Source organism: Strongylocentrotus purpuratus, unplaced genomic scaffold (genome assembly GCF_000002235.5).
Source record: "Strongylocentrotus purpuratus isolate Spur 01 unplaced genomic scaffold, Spur_5.0 spur5_scaffold_5, whole genome shotgun sequence".
Lineage (NCBI taxonomy): Eukaryota > Metazoa > Echinodermata > Echinoidea > Camarodonta > Strongylocentrotidae > Strongylocentrotus > Strongylocentrotus purpuratus.
Window position 1 is genome coordinate 27,414,735 of NW_022145611.1, and position 25,339 is coordinate 27,440,073.

Here is a 25,339-nt window from a genome sequence, read left to right on the forward strand (position 1 = left end):
AGGTTTCGATTATGTGAGAGGCATTTTGCATAAATATATTTTTGATGTTAGTGACTAAATCCATTTAGCCCCTTATCCAGCTAGCATGCAGGATCGCCCAACACTTAATATTTCAATTTATGTCAGTTTCTTCAAATACACCATGGTCTTGAAAGGGTGCAAACTTTGCCACTTTGCATGCACAGAACCATGAAGTATTTGTGTCACATGTATGCATGAAGCTGTCAGCTGATATATCCTCGACTGTGTACTATACTACTAGCTCTAGCTCTGCTGACGTGACGACGTGTACGTGTACTACTACTTTACTGTGAAGATCTACCTGTACTTTGTAACGTGTGCTGCCTATATACTATTGATATAGATCTAGTTGTTGCTGCTGATGATCTCTCAGTCTCTCTCTACCTAGTAGTACCTGGTGATAAATGAGATTTGTCAACAGCCAATAAGTTGTTTGTTTTCCGAATAGCTAGACTAGCCTTACGGTACTCTGCAGTGGAGGAACCGGTTGTGTGGCGGTGCAACGTTGCAGAGATTCCTGTCATTTCCATTGCATTGTTGTTGTTTTTTAATTTTAATTTGACTGTCTGACTCTGACTCTTATAGCTTGCTTGGTGAAAAAAAGGTATTTGGTAAGTTTTGATTTAATATTTCTAACTTTTAAAGTAACAGTTAAAGTTAAACAAATACTGTCTATATGCATTCTAAAATCTAAACTAGAATTTTATCACCAAGTTTCAAGATTTGTGACTTATTGTGTTACTAATAGTCTAGACTATACTAGTTATTGAACAAAATTAACAATTAACTCTAGCATGATTAGTTACACAAGTTACATGAGAAAATGACCACCATGGCAGTGGCATGACCATGATCATGTGACTGGTAATCTTGTTCTTCAAGTACTTTAAGGCCTGATTTGTTGGTGTTTGTCTTTTTGATAATGTGGGGTTTGGGTGTGTGGAAGGGGGTAAAATCTGGGAATCATACATGCATGAAGCATTCAAATCATGATTATCGGTCCTTTGGCTGTACCATAGATCGTGATGTCCAATTTGTTGGTTGTTTTAGTTTTATTCTAATTGTTTACATCTGCTGTACTGAAGTCGAAAGTAGTTCAAAGAGGACCTTCATGGAATTAAGATGCCTTTTTTAGGATCAACAATAATGTGTTTCTAATCCGGAAATGGCAGCTGTAAATGTACTGTTGATCTAACACTGATGAGAAGGCCAGATTTATAAATTTGTAAGGATAAGAAATTAGGAATGCTAATTTTGATCCAAGATTGGAAAAAAATTATACTATTAATGAACTAATAGTCTACAGCAAAATAGTTAATCACAAATTGACAAGTGGTAAGTGAAACATTGTGATATCAAGATGTTTTTGTTGGTCAGTAGACTCGGTAATGTATGAACATTCAGGCATTTGGCTACATTTATGTAGAAAAGTGTATGATAATAAAAGTTTTTAGAAGTACAAACTACAAAATTTGTTAAAATTGGGGGTGCAAAGTTTTTGCTAGAGATGATACGTTATGATACTAAATGCTCATACATGTAAGTATATACATGTATGCATATTACAGAAATATGTCTCTTTTTTCTCCCTTCATTTTACGTGTAGAATCTGTGTCCGAACAGCTAGTGAAACCACATCTGCTCCCTACTGCTATGCAAGTGCTTTGACCATGGAGCGAGTACTTTGGATCTACATGCCTTTCCTCCTTGGAACATTATTCACCATTACCGGTTATGTAACTGGTTTCCCAGTCAACAGTACGGATATCGTAACAGACTTGATAGAAGTCCAATCAACAACTGCTAATGTTTCAGAGAGTTCAACAGCACAACCCTTACTGCAATATTCTGTTACAAATCTACCTAAGGTAAGGCCATGTAAAATTGATTTCATGTTGATCGTCCCCGCCCGCTTCCTTTTTGGGGGCCGCCTCCTATTTTTTGTTATTTGTTATTTTTTTTTTTTTTTTTTTTTGAATTTTTTTTTTGATTTTTTTTTTTTTTTTTTTTTTTTTGAAAGAAAAAAAAACATGAAAAACACTGCTAAAATGGCTCTATTTCTGGTTTAAAAAAAAAAAAATTGTCGGCGGCCATCTTGAAAAAAAAAAACCTCGACTGTCAGGGAAAATGTACCGAGCGGCCATTTTGAGCGGCCATTTTGAAAAATATCAAATATCAAATAACATGGTACACCCTCCTCCTCTTTTTCAAAAAATGCGGACGATCAACATGTAATCAATTTTACATGGCCTAAGGTCTTGTAACTTAACATATAGTTAGGTACATGTAGTTTCTAAATGTGCCTTTATTTCAAGGTGCTATTTAATTAATAACTAAATACATTGTCATTGCATGGTTGTAAATTCAACTACACTATCTATTGATTCAAATCTGGTAATAAGAATGAATACAAATATTTAAAAAACATCCCTAAAAGTAGCAAAAGGATCAGTTGATGTTTCGTAGCGAAATTTGCTTCTACTGCAGTATGAATAAGCCTACATCGTAAATTAATAGAAGTGTAATTTCAGAGGATTCCGTTAATCATACGATTTTGGTTCCCATCAACCTTTGGACTGCTCTTTCAGCATTTTTTTCCTCATAAGTTTAAAAGGATTTGAAAATATTTGCACATTGTTTCTGATTAATTGGTTATGGTCTTAGAATTTTGTACTTTTGGATGTCAATGTTAGAACACAGATACATGTATTATGAATCATAAAAGCTGTACATTTCCTGCAATTTTTGTTAATTCATTAAAATTGCCAATGGTACTTAATTTCCTTTGTTATAACAAATTAAAAAAAGAGCATATCACATTAGAAAGCATTCCCTTAAAGTGCTCAATTAATTAGTAATTATATCTGAATGGTTGACAAGGTCCTTTGCTTTCTGTTTGCAGGTTCCAACATCACTGCCTAATGAAAATGGAGATGCTTTGAATCTAACAGGAAAGGCAACATCATTACCACTGACTTTGGCAGCAACCTCCACTCCAGTAGCCACAACAACAACATCCCCTGCAACAACGACTACGCCAACCCTGACAATAACTGCAATACCTGCAACAACAACCACGCCGATGCCAGTTGTTACAATCTTGGAAGCCATTGCCACCTCACCACACACAGTCAGCCCAGTACATTTAACAACAAAAGTTGTTACCACGGCATTACCAACTACTACAACATTACATCCAGCTACCACAGCATTGACTTCCACTACACTGCACACTACAACACAGCCAACAACCATTAAAACAACTGCAACTCAACCGTTTAGTCCAGTACATGAAACAACATTACAAGTGGCAAGAACACCTACAGCGAGTACACCACAAGAAGCTTCAACAACAGCGAGCAAGTCAACAAATATACCAGACAACCAAACCACAAAAGAAAGTGAGTACAATTTTTTTTTCAATTCATGGTTTCTAATTGATTGAAAATGTACCAAACCAAATTTTTGTTTTATTGTGTAACTGAGTAACTGAAATGATTTTTGGTCATCCTCTTTGAAATGCATACATGTACATGTATACCCAAGTTCTACTTTTCATTTACATAGAGGTTTGATTAGGTCCCCCGCATCATTTTAACAATTTTTCTTTGTATTACATAATATTTTGAGGGAAAGTTTTATTGATTACCAAATATGATATAGGAAGTTTTTCAGATGAGATTTACCAGGTTGTTGATCTTTTGGATAAAATTGTTTCACATTCTACCATCTTTTTATGAAACCTGCATGCTGTAACACTTGGGTAGAAAGGCACAATGTTATCTCAGGTTATCTGCCAAATGTACTATAATATAAGGATTATGAGTTTTTTGGTGTAATTTCAGTTGAGCAATGATTTGATGAACAGTCAAGGCAACTCTTTGTTTTTTATAGGTCAAATGTCATGGCCTATTATTGTCTTGGCAGCAACCTTCATTTGCTCCAATTGCCGAAATTACTGTAGATATGTTCAACTTTTAAGTTCAAATGCCTGGCAGGGTTTTAGATCTGTACATTGCCCTCAAGGATTCTGGGGCTGCTCCCTTAAAGTGTCCCAGAATCCCATTAACAATTCTTTCATGTACTAAACTTGACCAAGAAGTTTTCAGAGATGGAGTCGTATCTAGCTCATTCCCTCTGTACCATCTTCGATGCCGCCAAGAGAAAATATGTCAGGCATGTGCTTAACTGGATCTCCCTTGCAGATACGTAGACAAAAGATTCCTGCCTAGCTGCAAACTAACTGGCCACTTTCAAAGGGAAATATGCTTTTGTAATGATAATTACTTTTGGCTACCACTCGTCTGATAATACGAGCAGTACACAGTGCTTACCCTTTACAGAAGGCAAGCGAAAGGAAATGGAGCAAACTTTCCTGAAAAAGCAATCAAAACTACTTGACTTGGTATGTGTAGGCACTAGGCACTAATCTGACATATAATATCATAAAGAACTAATTCACTTTTTATTTTTGTGAGCCGGAAGTAATCCAAAAAGTGTCAAATTGCAGGTTTTAGGATTGTAAGTATCTACTATTTTTCACAAATTAAAACTGCTATTATACCAGGATCACAATTATGCTATGGTCACATTACCCAAAAGTAGCCTGCTCGGCGGCCGAGCGGCGAGTTTTTAACCAATTCTGCCCGGCGGCTGCCCGGCCACCGAGCGGCGACCGGCCGGCCACCGAGCGGCGACCGGCCGGCCACCGAGCGGCGACCGGCCGGCCACCGAGCGGGGACCGGCCGGTCACCGCTCGTTGTTAGGGCATCGCTCGGTCGCCGCTGAAGTTTTAGCGCGGAGTTAAAATTTGGGCGGCGCCTGCCCACTTTTCACCCGCCGCCCAAAATACGCTCGGTGCCTGGGCGGTCGCCGCCCGGGCAGCGAACTAATCGCTGGGCGATGCCTAATTCCAGCAGCGATCGAGCAGGCTACTGATCGGTCGGTCGCTGCTCTAATTTGTGACCATAGCTTTAGGCTTTCGTATTCATATTGTATCATCTGTTCAATTTTCCCCTTGTTAGTTCAAATAAAAAGTGAACAAAATCACTACTCAAGCTTTCCAATGATATTGGCGGCTTCGAACCTCAGACATCAGAGGTAACAGCACACAGCGTCCTGTACGTCATGCAGCACATTAATTACATTAAAAATTAATTAAAGAATTGGTCAGAACTAAAACTTTCCACAAATGAACTAGCCCTTAATAGCCACAGACTCATACCAAAAGATAGCCATATAAATATATATAATAAATGTCCCGTACATCACATTCCAAATAGCTTGGACCTGCCCAATGACATCAAATGCGTCATCAAACCATGTCACCTTATTACCTTTTTTCGAGGGGCGTAGCCCAGCAAGCGTGAGATCTGTGAAAAATGGATGGTTATTATCATATTTTGGTCAATTTACAGATTTTCTGAAAAATCAGAAGCTGGAATATTAATAAGTAGAGGTGTATTAATGTTTTGAAATGCTATATGTTAGTTGGGTTAGAGTGGCCCTTTAATAGGGTCTCAATGGCAGCGCCCCTTTAGTGCCCCAACTTTAATATTTCATCAAATCAGAATGCTGCCCTATTGATTGCATTTAATGAAGGCATGGCTGCCTTGGGTGCTCCCCTTGTTTATAAATGTTTGATAGCCCTGTTTATTGCATACTTTTTAGACCCGATCCTTTTTGAACAAAGGTTTCTCTTCATGATTGAAAAGCTTGTCTGGAGAGTGCCCGACATAGCAACAGCTGTTGTATGCAAAGTGAATTCCATCCATAGAGATGCAAAGAAGCATCCCTAAATTTGCATACCGGTACATCTGTGTCTGTTCAAGCATGCATGGTTGGGGCTGTACTTGTACATGTACTTGTAGATGCTGTAGGAATCGGGCTGTCCATGTGTAGATTGGCACAGAAGAGGATTCAGTAACTCTCCAGTGTAGCTTACACTACGAAAATGACGAACAAAGAAAGCGGACAAAATATACAGTTCCTCAGGTAGACAAAGGAACATCCCTTCACTGCTATTATGTAAAAAGGTGAATATGCATGTGACACCTGTTCTACACATTTTTACATAATAGCAGTGATGGGATGTTCCTTTGTCTACCTGAGGAACTGTATATTTTGTCCGCTTTCTTTGTCACTCATGTTCATAGTGTTAGTACATTGTAGTAGGTCCACAGTAGTACCATGTGGATGGGGTGAAGGTTTGGAACTCTGGTTGAAAATGACTTCATAGACATACAGAAAAGTTTTCTGTACAGTTAGAACATGTACTGTAAGTACCCAACTGTGTTCAGTCACTTCATTGCTATTTGCCACACATTTTTAAATTTCTTATCTTGGTCTTACTGTAAGCTGTCAAACATACAGGTATAGCATGTGATAGAATGGCAGAAATGAAGGAAAAGTAGCCTTGATAAATGATAATTAAGTAAGTCTGTATAGAAGTAGAAGAATTAGGAAACTGATCAATGAAAGTTTGAGTAAAATCTGATTAAAAAGAAGAAAAAAATCTTGAATATTTGAAATTCAATCGATGGAACACAAATTGGTAACTCGATGTACACTGTATCTTCCTATTAAGTCTTCTCTCATTTGCTCCATACTAAGAAGAATAACAAATATATCTAAAGAGAATTGTAAATCATAAAATCAACCCTTATACAAGTCTCTAGATATGATTGCAACTATGTTTTTACACATCCCTTGAATCAAACAAATTTATTCCTTAATCAAAAGGTAAGAAAACTGACATTGATTAAATTGTCAGTGCATAGCAAATTGCAGAGGTCCTTGGAAGATGTGTCACAGAGTTGCCAATTTATGTTACGTTGAAACAGTAACATCTTTTAACATATATATTTCTTTATATAGTAGGCTTGCCGCTTGCGGGTGCACCATGTGAGAGAGAGGGAGGATATATTTCTTTGTTGTTAAACTTGTTTTTAATCTGATTTAAATCAAACTGTTACTAATCTGCTTCTCTCATTTAAAAATATTTAAAACCACAAGATCGGTGGACTCTCCCTTTAATATTTTGCCAACAAGTGTTAAGTGGGATCAATATATTTCAGATGCTCACTGAAATCCATGATATATCAACTAGTCTACTATTTTCAGTTGTTTGTTCTTCATAGGTCAGTCTCTCTATCTTGGCTAAATCAAATGTTTGTACTATTAGTTCAAATATCAATATGCACAGTGTTTGAACAAGTCTTTTGGAATAGAATCATTGCGTATTTAACTTCAAACACATGTCATGATATGGGTGATTATCTTTTTAGAAGCATCGTTTTTCTCCTTCCACTCGACTTTCACTCGACTTTCAAAACCTGTACACAAGGTGTACACAAATTCACTGTTAGCATTCTTGTAGGCAAATTTTGTTCATTTTTTATTTGAAATATTTTGCTTTCTTTATCTGACTCTCTGGTTCGTCAACTAAACACAATACATGTGAAGTTGACTGATGTACATGTATTCATGCTAAATATGTGACTACTGGTTGATCTGAACTAAGCAATTTTAATGACTTGTTGGTTGAACATGAACATGCGGGTACATGTATATATATATGATAAAAACTTTTGTTAGTAATGCAGGTTCTTAAAGGGATAGTTGAGTTCTGTTGCAGAGGGCGCTAAACAAAATATTTTTTTTATGAGATAATGAAAAACTGAGTGTCAAATTTGAAAGAACATAATATTTAAATGACAAAATCATCTTTGTTTGATCAAAATCGGTTCAGAGTCAGCTGAAATCACCACAAATATTAGATATTTTGAAAAATTGGAAAAAAAAACGTTGAAAGATACGAAATAACGCCTTTTACGTCGTATTTCAGCCAATGCTTTTTTTGTTGGCATTTTCAAGTTGCTTATATTACCCACAATTAGCCGGCTCATGTATTGTTATTTTTAATCAAATAATTAATTAACGGTCACCATGTTTTTTTGAAAGTGCAGCTGAATTGGTATGATCGTATTGGCTAAATTTTTACACATTTTGGGGTTTAAAATTACCTTCATAGCAATTTTAGGTTCTACAAGGGCAATGGAAATGTAATAGATAAGAGCAATAACCATGCACTTTGAAGGCATTTGCGGTCTGAAAACAGAACTCAACTATCCCTTTAACAAAACAAAATAAAAGAAAAATTGCAGGAATAAGAATCGTGAACTATTGAGACTTGATCCCTTTGTATCCTACACGTAGACTCATATTTTACCTGTAATAATCAGATTGGTAGATTCCACGTTTGACTATCATAGTGAAAACAAAAAGGTACAAAAGATACATGTATGGGAGTGAGAGATTATTTAGATGTTGGAAACTTCTGAAACATCTTTGAAAGAGCTCTGGTAAAAATAAAACACATCAAGATAACTGCCAGGAAATCTCATTCTACAATTCTTGTTACTTCCTTCCTCTCTCTCTCTCCATCTTTCTCTTTCTTTCTCTCTCTTTCTTTCTCTCCCTCTTTCTTTCTCTCTCTTTCTTTCTCCCTCTTTCTTTCTCTCCCTCTTTCTTTCTCTCTCTTTCTTTCCCTCTCTCTTTCTCAGTGGCTTCAGTCTCTTTATATTGGAAATGATCTATTAACACACTGAACGGAGGAAGTACAGTAAGGGTTACTTGTCTGCTTGGTTTCAAAGTGCTAAGCTTCTGTATCCATGGAGATTACAGGAAGATGTTTCTAATTTCTTAATGTGATAATTCCTCCCAGACAGTAGGCTATAATCTGTACACGTTTTATGGTGTAATCAATTGCTTCCTGAAGTTCCTGTGATGCTTTTATTGGAAGTAAATAGAGCTATAACCCTAGTTTGTTCTTGAAGTTCCAGTGAATATTATTGAAGTTGATGTATTCCCCTGCTAAAGAAATATACTTAAAGGTAAAGACCAGTTATGGTAATGCGATTGCATTGTGAAAGAAACGTTGTGGAATCGATCAGAAAAGGTTGATCATCTAGCATCTAGCATCTGCAAGGTTCTGGAATCATCAAAATGATAAGAAATTTGGCCCATTCTTCGTAAATTTACAAGCACTATACACAGAAAGATGTATATGGGACTACCCTATATCTCTCACAGACCATAAGAGAAACAAATTTACCAAATATATGAATTAGTAGGCGGTTTCCCGGCAAATTTTGTATCATCATGTATTAGTCAAAACATATTCTTTCACATGATTGGTAGTGAGAGCTTCCATTTCATTTTTTGAAATTGGGGCATTTCCAATACTGGTCTTTACCTTTAAAAATTCTATCCAAATTGCATTAGCTGCCCATAATATGCGAGGAATGGTGTTTTATAGCAACTTGATGTTTGTACTTTTTAAAACAAAATGCAGATCATCTATGGAACATTGTTGTGAAAGTTGTTTCTTATTTATAATTTGGGTATTAAATGTAGTACACACATGTATTTAACTTTGGAAAATGAATTTTCATAGTAAGCACTGAGCAGTTAGGATGATGTCAAATTCTGCCTTTACAATTAACCTGCAAGATGCAAATGAATACTTACTGTATGTCGAAGTTAAGGGTTACATCTACATTGAGTGATTTCAAGTTGGGTGTTTAAGGCTGGTGTTAGTGTTTAATAAACACCAACACCAGCCTAAACACCGAAATGGAAATCAGCTGGTGTTAAGGCTTTGACCTCTGAATGTCGTCAACTTCCGGTAGCTAGTGTTATCGATTTTGCAAAATTGTCGTCTTCTGAACCGACCTTTGTGGCTGGTGTTAATATTTTATGGACAAATGTCCTATTCACTAACACTAGCCCCTAGGGATTAAGCAATGTTGATTTCCACTTCGGTGTTAGTGTTGTACCGCACAACAGTCATCTCACGAACGACGCCAATTTATTGTCTGACGATCAAATAAAAAATTGTGAAACAGGTAATTCTTATATTCTTTTGTGTAAAATTAGTTATTTTATAAGACCAGAGAAATAGGTCTATATTTATTCTTTTATTTACATGATATCTTTAGTTTTTATGTACTATTTTTAAATCATAGTCGTGAAATCAAGTATGTGGTGACGTCACAGCTGGTGTTAAGCTATCGATTTTGATATCGGTATCGGCTCTTAATTTCATCAGCAAATTTTTCGCTCGATTTAAGAGCTCTTGACTGCTCTTAACACTAACACTAACACTAACACCCAACTTGAAATCACTCATTGTATTTGTTTGAAATGTGTGTATCATATAATGCAGTGTCAATAATATGGCCCTTGCCTACATGTATGCAGGATGTTATTTATTTAATTTCCACAACCAGAAATGTTCAATTTTATGGATTTATGATCAACAAGGTCATGGCCCTCATCCAGTCAGTATTAAAGTCAACAAATTTCAAGATCTTGCCTTAAGTGTTAAATCTGCGATTGAAGGATAAAAGTAGCCTTGTATTGATACAGATGCTTATCTTTTATCTCGAGGATGTTGAGCTACATGTGCTTAGTTCATCTTAACTCAGCATGTGGCTCTTCCTGTTACCATGATGATTCAATATTGGATTAGGATTAGGAGTCAAATATCTGCAGGAGGGCATTTTCGTCAACATTTGTATTTTTCATATTTCACTGTATGAGTATTGAAAGATGGATCTGAAAACAAAAAGCAACCCCCCCCTTCTTCCCGGGCCCCCACCTAGTCTGCAAGCACAGACCCTAATTTGACACTTAATCAAAAAATCATTGTGCCTTGAGAGAAGTCTAGCCCAGCTACCTACTGGTTGTGTGGTTGTGTCAGCAGCTACAGTACATGGTAGTCTTATAGTGCAGACTCTCTTTTATGACTGACCAGGGTTTGGCCTGCAAACTAGCCCCCACCCCAGGTACTTTGGTGGTAAATAATGGAACATCGTTAAATTGTATTACAGAAATTTGCTTCATTACTACAGTATATTTTTAAGTTGTTTAAATTCCCAGTTCTATTTATAAATGATTTGGGGAAGGACCATCTAAGTGTTTATTTTGTCAAAGATATTTTTCACAAGGTGTATATCTTGATGTCTCAAAGATTCAAATGCTTTGGGTATAATATTTATGATTAGTTTTAAAGTTGTATGTAAATGTTGTGGGGTGGGGGACGAATTGTTCTTCTGATAGTTGTCCTCGTTCCATATTTATTATATCTCAAAAGTTCACCTTTCTTCTTTACTTGTTATTCTTCTTCAGGTGGAGATTGGAGTATAATTGGAATTACGGTAAGTACATGTACATTACTTTCCTACCCTCTTTTAAAATAAGCATGTACATGTAAATGAAGTTCTCATGTGTGTGCAGTACAGAAAGGACATTTTGAAATAACTTTCTCTATCAAATAGGGTACAGCAATCAGAAGAAAAAAAATTGGGCTCTATGGCGTTTGTTTCAGGGTATCAGCTCATATATCTAGATGGCATGCTATTACTTTGCTCCAGACTGTTTTGCGAATCGTGCACAGTATATTGTGCACAGGACATCCAATATTTTGCATTTGGGAGAATCAATGAAGTCCCATAGGGAATGAGTCATCGTCACCCCTCTCATGTTCCTTTCATCCATATCTCCATATTTCATCAGCCGGCTGCTCTGTATCTCGATGACCTTGGATATGGTCTGCCTTTGTCACTCACCATCTGTGTAGTCCCAGGCATTGATTTACATTGATTGTTCCTGCTTGAACAAGTGCAGCTAGGCTATAACCATGATCAAGATTTAATATTATCTTTCTATGTGATTACATTGAATTGTATTGTATGCATGGTGTACCTTATCATTAGTTTTGAATATACTGTTTGCATAAAGTGAAAATGGGAATTTGTATTTTACTTTGACTACACCCTCAAAGTCCCTGTCCCTCATACATCAATGCAGATTTAGAAATTATAATATGTGAGTAGATAACTCAACGTACATGGAATCAAAATATATTGCTAACATACATGAAGACAAGAATAAGGCTACAGTATATCTAACAGAAAAAGACCAAATGTAATATCACACTTTGTATTTCTTTCTCTTTGTTATCTTGCGGTCCATAACTCAGTTTGTGTTTGCATCATACACATGCAGCAATAACAAAACAAATCAAGTTTTACATACGCGTGGTTCCTTTGGCATGATGATAATTGTTGAAGCACATGTCAGTATGAATACAACGTAGGCGACTGCTATCACATGACAAATGTACAATGTATTTAGCTTCGATGACTGAGCCAAAGGTTTTATATACCCATGATTAAAGGTAAAAGTCAAAGAGGTACATGTAAAAGAAATTTCCGGAATTTTCTTATATTTGGATACACTTCGATGTATGGCCATGGGGGTAGAATATAACCCTAAAAAGCTCTATCCTATAAAATAGTCAGGATTGATGTGAGTTGTTGACCATTTCCTCTTGAGAAAGATATAAATTACAAGTACAAGTACATGTACATGTACATATATGAAGAGATAGAATGGACTATATCAATTGGGATTAATTTGGTCAGTTTAGAATTATCAATCACTCGTAATTTTCTTGGATAACAATCAATTTTCTTCATTTTTAATATCTCACATATTGATTTGTTACTGAACTTTATTTCACTGAACAAAAAAAATCTGTCTGTTGGACATACTGTATAACCACCAAATTTGTTTCCCTATTGAGGCCAAATCTGCTTAAGCTGACAGAAAAACTTAGACTTACAATGTAATTCAACTACATGTGTTAAGATGTATCAAGCACATTTTTAGTTTTCACCAAATTCAGGACTTTGACCAGCTCTGAGTAATACCATTTGGGAATCGGAAAATGAAACGGTCTCCATGCAGTCAGCTTCATGTTTTTGTCTGGAACTGCGGCACATTACATGTATGTGTTTGGGTCCAAGAGGAACCTTCAGCAACATTATAAAGGAAATGCATTAAATTGAATCAATCAGTTAACCCACAACCATGAACTAAATACAAAGAACCTTGCCAAGTATATGTATGCGACACTGACCTTTTATAACGTAGACCTACAATGTACCCACAAGTAGAGCATGGGTTGGCACTGTTACAAGCCCATTATAGCCTTGTTCTCTTGATTTGGCTTAACTTGTTGTTAATTAGCCATGAATTATACAAACCATGTAAAGAAAATGAAATCAGATGTAAACCAAAACAAAATGGTTTAAAATTGATAAAACCAAAACAAAATCATTCATATTTGCTCGTCACACGTATACATAGAAAGGAAAGCTGTTCCTGTACCATTTACTTTAAATCAAGTATTTCCATTTTTGTTAAGAAATAAAATCATGAGCAACATAATAAATTCATAGTTCTGATAGTAAATAGGAATAGAATAACAGTTCTAAAATATAGAAGGGCTTAACCAAGGCAGCATTCTCTATAATATTTGAATGATCCATAAATTAAATAAAGTATACAGTAGTAGGCATTCAAAAACGGATTCCATATTGCCTTTGTATTGAATTAGGTAATGGTTGATTAGATATACATGTATATATAAAACTTGTTATTGGACAACTTCGAACCTCAAAGTGACTCACGTTTTACTCTCTACAAATTTAAGTTTGTAGCAAAAATGTCAGAATATCAAGAGATAAAGAAACTCCCTGAAAGTTTTAAATCAGGTTTTTCACTAATAATGCCTTCATTGCAGAAGTTTATTCTTGAGTAATATAATCTTCTGGTCATGCTGCACGTACATTTACTTACATGTACATGTACTTCTACAGTAGTACTTGACATTACATTGCATATTTGTAAATATGTGACATTTGTATGAAGTACTGTAGTACATCACTTCACTATGTAATTGTTTGTCACTGGAAGTGTTTGTATGTCTCTTGAACATTGACCTGTTTGAAGATTATCAACCTTATCAAAATGATGTTGTTTTTTTTCTTCATAGCATGCTATTCGAAACATGAATGATGTTCGAAACAACTGCTCAAAAGTATTACTATTTAATACCATATGTTCCACTTTAGAAGTGCATAGAGATAAATTATAAATGTGCAGATTATATTATTGTTATGAACAATTATTTTATCACATGGATAGTGTGATTGAAATTGGTTGCACACTGAAAACTATATTTTGAATCAGACCCTGTTCGCACTCACTTCCTAGACTATTCTAGGCTAGACCGATCCACTGGATTGCTCCAGAGGTATGCTTCGTTTATGTTCACACTCACGAGCTAGACCGCTCCTGTTGCTAGGGTAGCAAAGCTCAGCGGGTCAAATGTTTTGCTCATAATTTAAAACCAAATAGAGTGCCTCATCTTCTGCTATATTTTTTATCATTCTATCATTTTATTTTTCTGTTTTTCTTATGTTATTCTTTATTTTTTCCATCTTTTATCTTTTCTATCTTCAAATTTTCTATTTATCATGTTCTCTTCCTGTCTTTCCTTGTGTTTGCTATTTTTCCTTTTTTTACATGTCATTCTTCGTTAATTATTCAATCATTTTTTCTCTTTCTATCTTTCGTCATGTTATTAGGTGGTCTGTCGTTTTCGACAGATCACCTATTGTTTTCGTCAGAATTTTCTTTCTTTATTTATTTATTATTATTATTATTATTTATTTTTATTTCTCCCCGTTTTTTGTTCATCGGTTAACTCAAGATCGGTTGTGTTAATTTCTTTCAATTTTGACACAGTCATAGGTCTTTGTCATGAGACGTGACAGTAACCTTTTCAAGGTCATCAGGTTATCGTGACGTCATCCAGGCGCCATTTTGTGAAATCACGTTATCCATCATATCTTCATGATGCATAAGCAAAGGTCATTCATATTCATATCACATATACTTCAGGTCAAGGGTCAACAAGTCATGTCATTAAAGGTCACATAAAGTTCATGACGCGCACGTACGCGCGCGTCAAAATTTTAAAATGCTCAAAATCACTTGACTATTAAACGAGAGTACGAATCGGGTCATTTTAAGCATTTCAAAATTTTCCATCCGTACGTGTCACCGCGCGCGTTGCGCGCGCTCATTACGCGCGGAAAAGGTCAAATTCAAATTGTTTACATGATTCAGATTCCTCTTACCGTAAATGACAATTTACATTAATTTCAGTCACTCTTGACCTTTCATAAGGCCGTGAGCGCGCGTCAAAGTTCAAAATCTGCGCTGCTATGGCTGCTATGGGCAATATAATGCAAATTTGATCAAAAACATCCCATTTTAAAAATCGAAATAGCTCTTCAGATAGTCAATTGACCCCGATTTTTATATCATGGTTGGAAAAAGCATGAGTTGGAGATATGATTTCATGTGTCATTTGACCCTCAATTAACTCATGACGTCATCATAATGGCCTCCGAACTCATAATTTTAATTTGCATATTATGACGTCAGCAGATTTTTGGAAAATTGATTGTATCTCTGAAAATATTGATCAATTTTCTTTCAAATTTTGATATGTTCTACCTGAGAATATTCTCTACAAATGCAGTAACCACGATATTTCATTTTGACAATGGTATCATGGCGTATTTTTGCGATTAAAGGAGGCATGTCAATTTTTCACATTTTGCGTGTATACTCTATGGGATATGACTTTTTCTCAAAACTGGATTTTACATCCTGTCTTTTGCGAGCAATATCTCCGTCGTTTTAGCTTTGTTTTCGCTGAGCTTTGAGTATGTTGTAGCTGAGACAATAAGCTATCACAAGTGTGCCCTTTATTTTTTGGTCAGATGCCAGGATCATGCTCATATTTCACTTACAAAGTGGGATTTGTGAATTCTATTTTCCGTTTACGTGCAATTCTATGGGAAATGTTTTGGTATATCGGTAACGCACTTGACTTCCGACCTCGAGGTCCCTGGTTCGAGTCCGGGCGTCTCCAACAATTTTTTTTTCTTCACTTTTTTTTCTTTTTGACCTTTCACTCTACCATCTCCTTTGGATATTAAAACACGTAGAATCGCAAATAATGTAATAAACAACCATATTTACTTTATTATTACCCTATTATCACTTGATCCATTACTTTTTGCGTGTAATCCTTATGGGAGATGACTTTTTCTCAAATCTGGATTCTACATTCATGTCTTTTGCGAGCAATATCGCCGTTATTTCAACTTGATTTTTGTTGATTTTTGTGTATGTTGTAGCTGAGACTATACGCTATCTAAATGTCCTCTCACTTTTTGATCAGATGTCTTCATGGTCTGTTGATGATGGTCATCAACATCACCATGATCATCATCATCGTCATCACCATTACTATCAAGATCATCTTCATGATCATCATCATGATCATCATTCTTTACATGTCTATATAACTTCTCCTTTTTTCAATATAGTAAATATTGAATTAAAGATGAGCATGAACATAGGAATTGAAGACAGACCACCTAATTCGTCCCCATGACGAATTAAATTTCTAGTTCTTTGTTTTCCTTCTATCATTTTCTCTTTCTGTTTTTCTTATGTTGTTTATTTTATCATATCACTTTCTCTTTCTGTCTTCCAAATGTTATTTTTTGTTTCTTCCTTTTATCACCTTTTCTTTTTATCATTCTATCATTTTCTTTCTATCTTTCCTTATAATATTCTCTGTTTTTATTCTTGTACTGTGATCTCTTTCATTACTTTCCCGCTAAAACACAGTCACTTCCGTTATTAAATAAGATCGCTTCTTGGCACGGTTCATACTGCATGCTAAATCGGTCTAGGGTGATCTACAGTGTAGGAAGCGAACCGGTCCCACATCGCGAGGTGAACTTCTGGGGGGGGGGGGAATCTCAGAGATGCCAACCCTCCCGATTTTATTAATTATGATTTTTTTTGGGGGGCGCTTATCAGTGTATATATATCTGTGAATTGAATGAGAAATATCGTCTGTTAACTGTAGCATGTAGTAATTCCACTACGTTAGAAGACAAATTAAGAGTAGCGAAAGATTGTTTCAGCATATGGATCGCCGTAACAAATGCGTGGATTTTGACACAGAATCCAAATGGTGGAAAATCAGCAAAAGAAGACCAAGAAATGGTCTCAGAAGTATAAGACCGAATACAGTATCAAGTACCTGTGTATTCTGAAGTCTGAAAGGAATTCATCATGCATTTTGTACAATTTGTATGTTATTTAAAAAAAAAGTGGGAATTATTTAACAAAATACACATGTAAAATGCTGCAAAATAAGGTTCAGATTGCACCAGAGAGCATCTAGAACCCTAGAGCTTCCAGGGCCCTAAGGCGGGCCCTGGACCCCGGCCGCATGGGTCGGGCGCTTCACGCTTGAGATGTGCGCTATGCGCACATTATTTGGTGTCTGTTACAAATCCTCCCTTTTTCTGTTTTCCAAAAGTTGGCATCTCTGGAATCTGCTCGCTATTCATAACGTGGAACTTCCCATACCTGAAGGACCGCTATTCATAGAGTGAAAGGGGGGGGGGGGGGGGGGGTCACTATTATTAAAGAAATAAGGACCGCTATTCATAATGTGAGATGAGGGTTGCTATTCATAACACAAAATGAGGGTCGCTATTTATAATACGAAATGAGGGTCACTATTCATAATAGGGAATGAGGGTCACTGTTCAGAAAAGTTAAAGGCTGTGGCTTAGCTGCGGGGAAGGGGGGGGGGGATGGGGAAGAGGCGACAAATGGTCCCTGTATCATGTCTTTAAAAAAAGTATATTTTATCTTTGATAATTATATAGAGACATCCCCCCACTCCTGTGGTGACGAAAAAAAGAAGTAAAACATAACATATATAATCCTATCGTAATTTGCCCTCCCTGCCCCACCACCCTGCCCCGTCGCCACTGAGACATTAAGTAGAACCATATGAATAACGACCCTTTTCTAGTATTATGAATAACAACCCTGCTTTTGTATTATGAATACCAACCCTCTTCTTTATGAATAGCGGTCCTTATGAATAGCGAGGTTACCCCCTCTTCTGGTTCGGTCCAGAAGATCACTTCATGGACTGCTTGGCTGTTCACACTCACAGATATTGACCGGTCTAGCCTGGATTGGTCTAGGAAGTGAGTGAGAACAGGGTCTCAGTTTCATGTAATTTAGTGAATGTAAGAGAATTGCTTCAAAAGAGTCCAAATCCTCTATGTAATCACATTATGATTGACAAATTTTCCCAGCAAGGAAATGAAGGAATTGGGATTTGGGATGGATAAGAAGTTACACTGCAGTACCAGCATATACTGCACTAGGGTCTTCATGGAAGGCACCATACATTTTTGTTAAATATGATATTTAAAATCAATGAATTGCTGTAATCATGTTTCCGTTGTGCATAGAACTATAGACATTAACAATTATGCACTTACAAGTAAAATTACAATTATATTCATTTTCTTATCTCTTCAAACAGAGCAACAGTTTCACAGGAAAAATCCTGCTTCCAATAGCAGTGGGGGGTGCCCTTTCTGTGGTCATCATAGCCATTGCCTACTGTTATTGCTCTCGCAGAGGAGGGTCACGCGGAGGATCATCAAAGTCAAGTAGAAATGGGGTAAGATAGTTACATAATGAATTTCTTTTATGTTTATACCTTTGTACTCCTTCAGTACTTGCATGTACAGTGCAAAATGTGTATCGTTTATTAGTACACAAATCCAAATATTATGATTATTTTTTATTGTTGATAATGTTGATAATACTTGATAATGTGTATGAGAAGAAGCTGAGTATTCTATTGCTGCGATGAATTATTTAGTGAGACTACTTGAGTGCTTCCAATGATCAAACCCTCTGAATCCTTGTCCTTGGCAAGATCTATCTGCATACTGAAATAATAATAATAGTTATCTCCTGTGTTTTGGTCCTGTCCAGGTCCAAGTCCATAGAATGACAAGCAATGACCGGGTGATGCTCTTGGCTGATAGCTCCGAAGATGAATTCTAGAGTTGTTTCATTGCCCACCAGCCAGCAGGTCTGAAGGAGAACTGAGCGAGCAGATGCTACAACGGACAGGCAGCACATCAACAACCTCGAAGGCCTGTCAACCTGACATCCATCTACAATCCATCTTCTGATTTCAATGAATTGTCAGTTATAGTTGTCAATCAGTTGCTACAGAATTTGTCACTGGTATCATGAACCAATGTATCTGCTGTACCAAATGCATGAAACCATTTGTTTTAGGTTGGTTCTGCAAATCATTTAATCTAGATTTTATTCTTGGGTGCTTTCTAAAGGATCGATTGCATCTTAAAACACCTGTTTAGTGATGATTTTACAGAAAACCTGAATTATCTTCTTTTTTTTATACTGAAACTCTCCATTTATGTGGGTATTGTTGACAACAAAAAAATGTTACAGAACTTAAAGAAAACCTCACCCCCAAGAACAAGTGTAGGTATTCTGAAAAATGAGATGTATTCCTGCCCTGTGATGATGAAAATGCACAAGAGATATATAAGCGAAGATATTCTTGGCATGATGCGATGCCTTTTTTGTAAATGTGACGTATCAGTTAAAAAAATACATGTATCATGCACCAAGCTTGAGTTTGAAAGACTTTTAAAATCAATAAAAAAACCTGAGCTTTTCAATGAGGACAATCATACCTGAGAAGATGGAAAATATATAACAGGGGAACAATAGCAGGTGAATGAAATGCTTCATCATCACACACGCCTGGGAAGGAAGCATCATACATTTGAATACCCGGTACATTACTTGATAAATGACATCACATTGTGCGTCATGTTAACAAGAAAATGATGATGCCCATGTCGTGCTGAGAAACTGTACATTATTCTTGCTTTATCTACACTTTGGTGGGGAATCTTATAGATTAATGGGCAAGAATGTAATGAATCTCAAGTAAAGTTATTTCTTGGGTTGAGGTTTCCTTTAACTCTAGTGGTTAAGTGAGAGCTGATATTTCATATTACATTATAGATAAAGGATATGTATTGGGGTTTTATGAAAATTATGTAGAAAATTTATAGCTAGTGCTTGCCAAAGCAATTTTATTGTGCATCCATAAGTATTATATCCTCTGTCTTCCATTCCTAAACTACAGACATTTTATAAAGCATATTTCCTTGCTTCTGAATTGTTACCTTTGTACTGTAGAAAATACTTTTTTGGCGATAGGACTATTAGTCGGGTCATAATAGGGTTTGATATTAGGAACAATATACTAAAAATTTGACCGCCGGAAAGTGGCTACCGGTATTTTCAAAAGTCTTTAAAATAGCCATAAATTGTGATATATAGATCCTTTGTAAATTTTACATTTGCTTCCATATGTCACATTCTCAAGAAATATATTGGACATATCAAATTGTCACATGCTTAAAAAATGACAAAACTTGGTAAGGGTATGAATGATTTAGTGGTTAACTGTACATTTTTTGTGTGTCTATACCTAGGTTTGGGGTGTAAAGAATCCATTCATACCACTTATAATGGCTAATTTCAGTTTTCAGTGGCCATCTTGGATTTTATTTTTTTAGTATAAGGCGACTCTTAACCTGCCCGATAATTTAAATCACACCAGTAAATATCCTGAACTATAACATAATCCATTGTAAGTGTGCTATGAATGAACATTTTTTACTCCCTTTTCACAACGAATCATGAATTATTGCTATTTCAAGGTATTGGCATATATTTTTCTATTGAGTAGAAAGTCTGCAATGTTTTTGATATTGTGTTACGAATGTATGTTTTATTGAGTAACGTATTTATTAGTGCTGTTGTTGATAAAAATGTATTTTGAAGGGTATTTTGTCAACATAATTCACATAAAGGGACATGCAATAATCACTTAAAATTTAAACAGATCCGTCGCAAAAGTGGGGTTTGGGGTTTGGGGTTCAGAAACATGGCAAGCTTTATATCAAAACCTGAAACGTGATCATATCTTAGTCAGGAAACATGACATAAAGATGTGGCATTTCTTTGAAGGCAACAATTACGTCTCGGGTGTCCTTCTGCTAAATGCATTTTGAGATCAATCAAGATGAGGATCCAAGGTCCAGTTACTATCCTATTCAAATTATTTTTGCTTCGTCCACCGTCAAGTGATCTGGTATAGATTCCAACTACTACAAGTCTATTTTTTTTTATTAAATTGAAAGATAATTCATCTCTGAATATAACTGGGCCCCTTGATTAAAAAGTAATATACATGTACAATGATATTTTGTTTGGGTTATCATATAGAAAAGTTTATAAGCTAGTGCTTGCCAAAGCAAATTAATGATCATGTTAGCATAGGTGTGTACCACAAGGTTCTTGAACCATAAAATGGTAAGAAATTTGGCCAGGTTTTTGTAAAAGTAACGAGGCCCACTCTATAAATTATGATATATATATATATTACATTTGGGAGGGGGGGGGGGGGGTTAAAGATTCCGTTCATTCCATTAATAATGGCTGCCAGTGTGTATGATAATTTAAAACACCAGTGAATATGAGCTTTAAGGGCTTGGTGATCACTATGAACATGACGGACAAAGAAAGAGGACAAAATATACAGTTTCTCATTCTACCCTCAACAATTTCTGTGGTAGACAAAGAAACATCCCTTCACTGCTGTTATGTAAAAATGTGTAGAACAGGCGAATATGCATGTGACACCTGTTCTACACATTTTTACATAGTAGCAGTGAAGTCCTTTGTCTACCTGAGGACCTGTATATCTTGTCCTCTTTCTTTGTCCGTCATGTTGATAGTGGATAATGACTTTTTGATATGTTTTTTTTTTTTTATATTGATATCACCTGCACGGAGAGGCAGGGTAAAAAAGCCCTGAAATGCGTCTGAAATCACACACTACAAAACCCCATAAGCTGGTTTAGAACTTCTCTATCACGCTCCTATTGAAAATCGGAGGTAAAAATAACCTAAAATTAGCAAATATTTTACAATTCCTTTCCACATGTAATGGATAACTCTACAGCATGCATGCAGTGCAACACTGATTAGCACGCTGAAACTTAGTATCCCATATCGGTGTTGCACTGCATGCATTCCCTTAACATTTTAGAGGTCATCATTGTAATGCAGATCCTAAAGCCATGCGTTACATGTGGAAAGAAATTACTCTGGTAAACAAAGAAATTGCTAATTTAAGGTTATTTTCACATCCAATTTTTAATTGTAGGAGCACGAAAGCGAGGATCTAAGCCAGCTACGGGGATTGGTTGTGTGTAGGTGTAATTTGGGACCCATTTTAGGGTTTGTTTCTTCCCCATCTTTGAGGGCCAGTTAAGGCTTGGTGGTATCAATATCAATATCAAAAAGTCATTATCACCAAGCCTGGCTAGTGAATATGTTGACTTGAAATTGTTGCTACTTATGATCATATTTATCTTCAAATTTTTTATTAAATGTGGTGCAATGGATACAACTTTATTATGAAGAGTATTTTATTTCATCAACGATTTAACTGCATATTCTCAAATATCTCCAGGGAGCTCCAAGCCTGCATAGGAAAATGATTCAAAACAGCAGGTTGGGTAACATTTTTTCGAAATTTAATGAAGTAGTAATTACAATTTGGACTTGTTTTTCAACTCATGTGCGGTAGCGGCACAGTTCATAGTTTTTCTTTGCCATATTGAATCAACAATTTATATGAGATGAATTGGGTTAGGACAAGGAATCACCGTTTTTCCCATCAAAGACTTCTTCAAATTATAATTTTAAGTGGTTGAATGCCCAGAGGAGTTGAAAAACATTTAAAAAAAAAAATAATACCCTGTTTGAACCGTTTTCCTATGCAGGCTCGCACTATGAATATGACCGACAAAGGAACATCACTACACTGCTATTATGTTAACATGTGTAGAACAGGTGTCACATGCATATTCACCTTTTTACATAATAGCAATGAAGGGATGTTCCTTTGTCTACCTGACGAACTGTATATTTTGTCCGCTTTCTTTGTCTGTCATATTCATAGTGTCTAGAACATATATCAAAGCACATGTTGTGATTGGGGCCTGCATCTTTCTTCCAGGTAATACAGTTCATGAAAGCCCAAGTTCTTTTAGGTATAAAGTCCTATCATAATTGCACATACAGTAAGGAGGATTGCAACATGGGTTCAACCTTGAAACCTTCTCTCGTACAAACAGGGGGTCACCCTTCACCAAAGTTCTCTGATGTTCTTCCACGATTCTATGGATTTCCCTCAGGACGTTTAGATGTTTCCTGACATTCAGTGGCGATAGCTCTGAAGGGTCAACCCCTATGTTGTATAATAAAGGTGGATCATGGTGTACAGCACACGGTGGATCACATGAAAAACAGAGGTGGTACGGCCCTGTAGGTACCCAACCTTTCCTACACTTAGCAGCTAGTTGATCTAAGTTCATTGAGGGCTTGGTGTATAAGTGTGCTTTGAAGACACCATAGGTGACTGCCATAAGTCTATCACTGCAATAATGGAGCAGGACCTCCCAATGGTCTGTCGTTGCTCCGGTGAGTACGGGTAAGAAGCTCCTGCTGTCCATGATGCGATCCTGAGGCAGCTTTCCTCCCGACAGATCAGCTGCAGTGGCGAAGATGTCCATGCTGCCGATGATGGCTTGAGAATGGCTGCCCGGTGCTATGGTACCCGGCCATCGCGCCAATGCAGGAACACGGATACCTCCCTCCCAGGTGGAGTCTTTGGAACCTATAGACGAAGAAGAAAATGGAATGCCTTTGGATTTAATATGATTCCACTGTGGAAGAAACTAACATACAATGAACACAAAAATGGGTCTACTTGGCTCAAAGGTATATCTACCAATAAAAATTGGAGGTCCGGAAAAATAATGAAATATCTTGAACTAACAAGGAGAAGCAGCTTTTCCTTAAAAGCAATTATTTACAGATCTTACTTATCTATAACTACCACAGACGTGTTAAGTAATATGTTCTCAGTGCTCCCATTACAGCCGCAAAGTAACTGTATGACACAGCTTCTAATTTTTAGGTTTTTTTAGTGACTTGCATATTTAAACAGTATTTTAACATACAAATAGGCAAAGAAAGATGTCAACAACATTGATAACCTATGTCTGAATTTAGCTCCGTTCTCCTGTTTACATTAAATGTATATATATAATAATTATTAAAACAAACAACAAAAAAACATTAAAATAATTGAGCAGCAGCAATGCAGTGAGAGTCCAGGCAGATGAACAACAGCATATCTCAGAACTGGTGTTCACATGGAGACTATAAGTAGAAGGCTACGGGAAACCACTTTCACTATTCTTCCCAAGATTCACTATGGAAAGTCACATTTCAAAGATGAACAACATGACAAAAGCGGCAAGGGGTTATTAGCCCATCATTTTGGCCGAAAACTCAGAAATTTTCACAAAGGCTTATTTCAAATATTTTCATCCTTGGAAGGTATTGATGACCCCTGTTAATTCAAACTATGTAATTTCAGATGATATTAGATAATTTCATGAAATTTGAAAAAAATGCCCCTTTTTGAGAAAAATGGCAAGGGGTTAGCCCATCATTTTTGGCAAAATCTCAGAAATTTTCACAAATGCTTATTTCAAATCTTTTCATCTGTGAAAGGTGTCTATGACCCCTGTTTATTCAAACTATCTAATTTCAGAAAATTTCATGAAATTTGGAAAAATGTTTCCCTTTTTGAGAAAAATGGCAAGTTGTTAGCCCATCATTTTTGGCAAAATCTCAGAAATTTTCACAAATGCTTATTTCAAATCTTTTCATCTTTGGAAGGTGTCTATGACCCCTATTCGTTCAAGGTATGTAATTTCAGATGATTTCAGATTATTTCATGAATTTCTGAAAAATGCCCCTTTTTGAGAAAAATGCATCTTTTTGAGGAAAATGGCAAGGGGTTAGCCCATCATTTTTGGCAAAATCTCAGAAATTTTCACAAATGCTTATTTCAAATCTTTTCATCTGTGGCAGGTGCGAAAGGTGTCAATTATGTAATTTAAGATAATTTCATGAAATTCTGAAAAAATGCCCCTTTTTGAGAAAAATGGCAAGTTGTTAGCCCATCATTTTTGGCAAAATCTCAGAAATTTTCACAAAGGCTTATTTCAAATCTTTTCATCTGTGAAAGGTGTTTATGACCCCTGTTTATTCAAACTATCTAATTTCAGATAATTTCATGAAATTCTGAAAAATGCCCCTTTTTGAGAAAAATGGCAAGGGGTTAGCCCATCATTTTTGGCAAAATCTCAGAAATTTTCACAAAGGCTCATTTCAAATCTTTTCATCTCTGAAAGGTGTTTATGACCCCTGTTTATTTCAATTATGTGATTTAAGATAATTTCATGAAATTCTGAAAAATGCCCTTTTTTGAGAAAAATGGCAAGGGGTTAGCCCA

General features: G+C 36.2%; 2 protein-coding genes across 3 annotated transcripts in view; one reads left to right on the top strand and one right to left on the bottom strand.

Annotated features, from left to right (window-relative positions):
• Positions 1 to 234: 234 nt before the first annotated feature.
• On the top strand, positions 235 to 21,109 carry LOC100892638 (salivary glue protein Sgs-3). 2 transcript variants are annotated; one of them, XM_030998932.1, is made up of 6 exons: positions 235 to 632; positions 1,628 to 1,889; positions 2,924 to 3,422; positions 11,215 to 11,243; positions 18,380 to 18,520; positions 18,841 to 21,109. In XM_030998932.1, the coding sequence occupies exons 2-6, from the start codon at positions 1,692 to 1,694 to the stop codon at positions 18,910 to 18,912; spliced, it is 939 nt and encodes a 312-aa protein (XP_030854792.1). In that variant the 5' UTR covers positions 235 to 632; positions 1,628 to 1,691; the 3' UTR covers positions 18,913 to 21,109. The 2 variants fall into 2 exon arrangements, with proteins under 2 accessions (XP_030854792.1, XP_030854793.1); XM_030998933.1 differs by having other exon boundaries at positions 267 to 288.
• Positions 21,110 to 22,714: 1,605 nt separating this feature from the next.
• LOC588930 (arylsulfatase) overlaps positions 22,715 to 25,339 on the bottom strand; it is a 41,587-nt gene continuing 38,962 nt past the window's right edge. Inside the window, exon 3 of the mRNA XM_030999154.1 lies at positions 22,715 to 23,696. Within this exon, the coding sequence (XP_030855014.1) occupies positions 22,998 to 23,696 (699 nt within the window). The 3' untranslated portion in view covers positions 22,715 to 22,997. The remainder of the gene's footprint in view (positions 23,697 to 25,339) is intronic.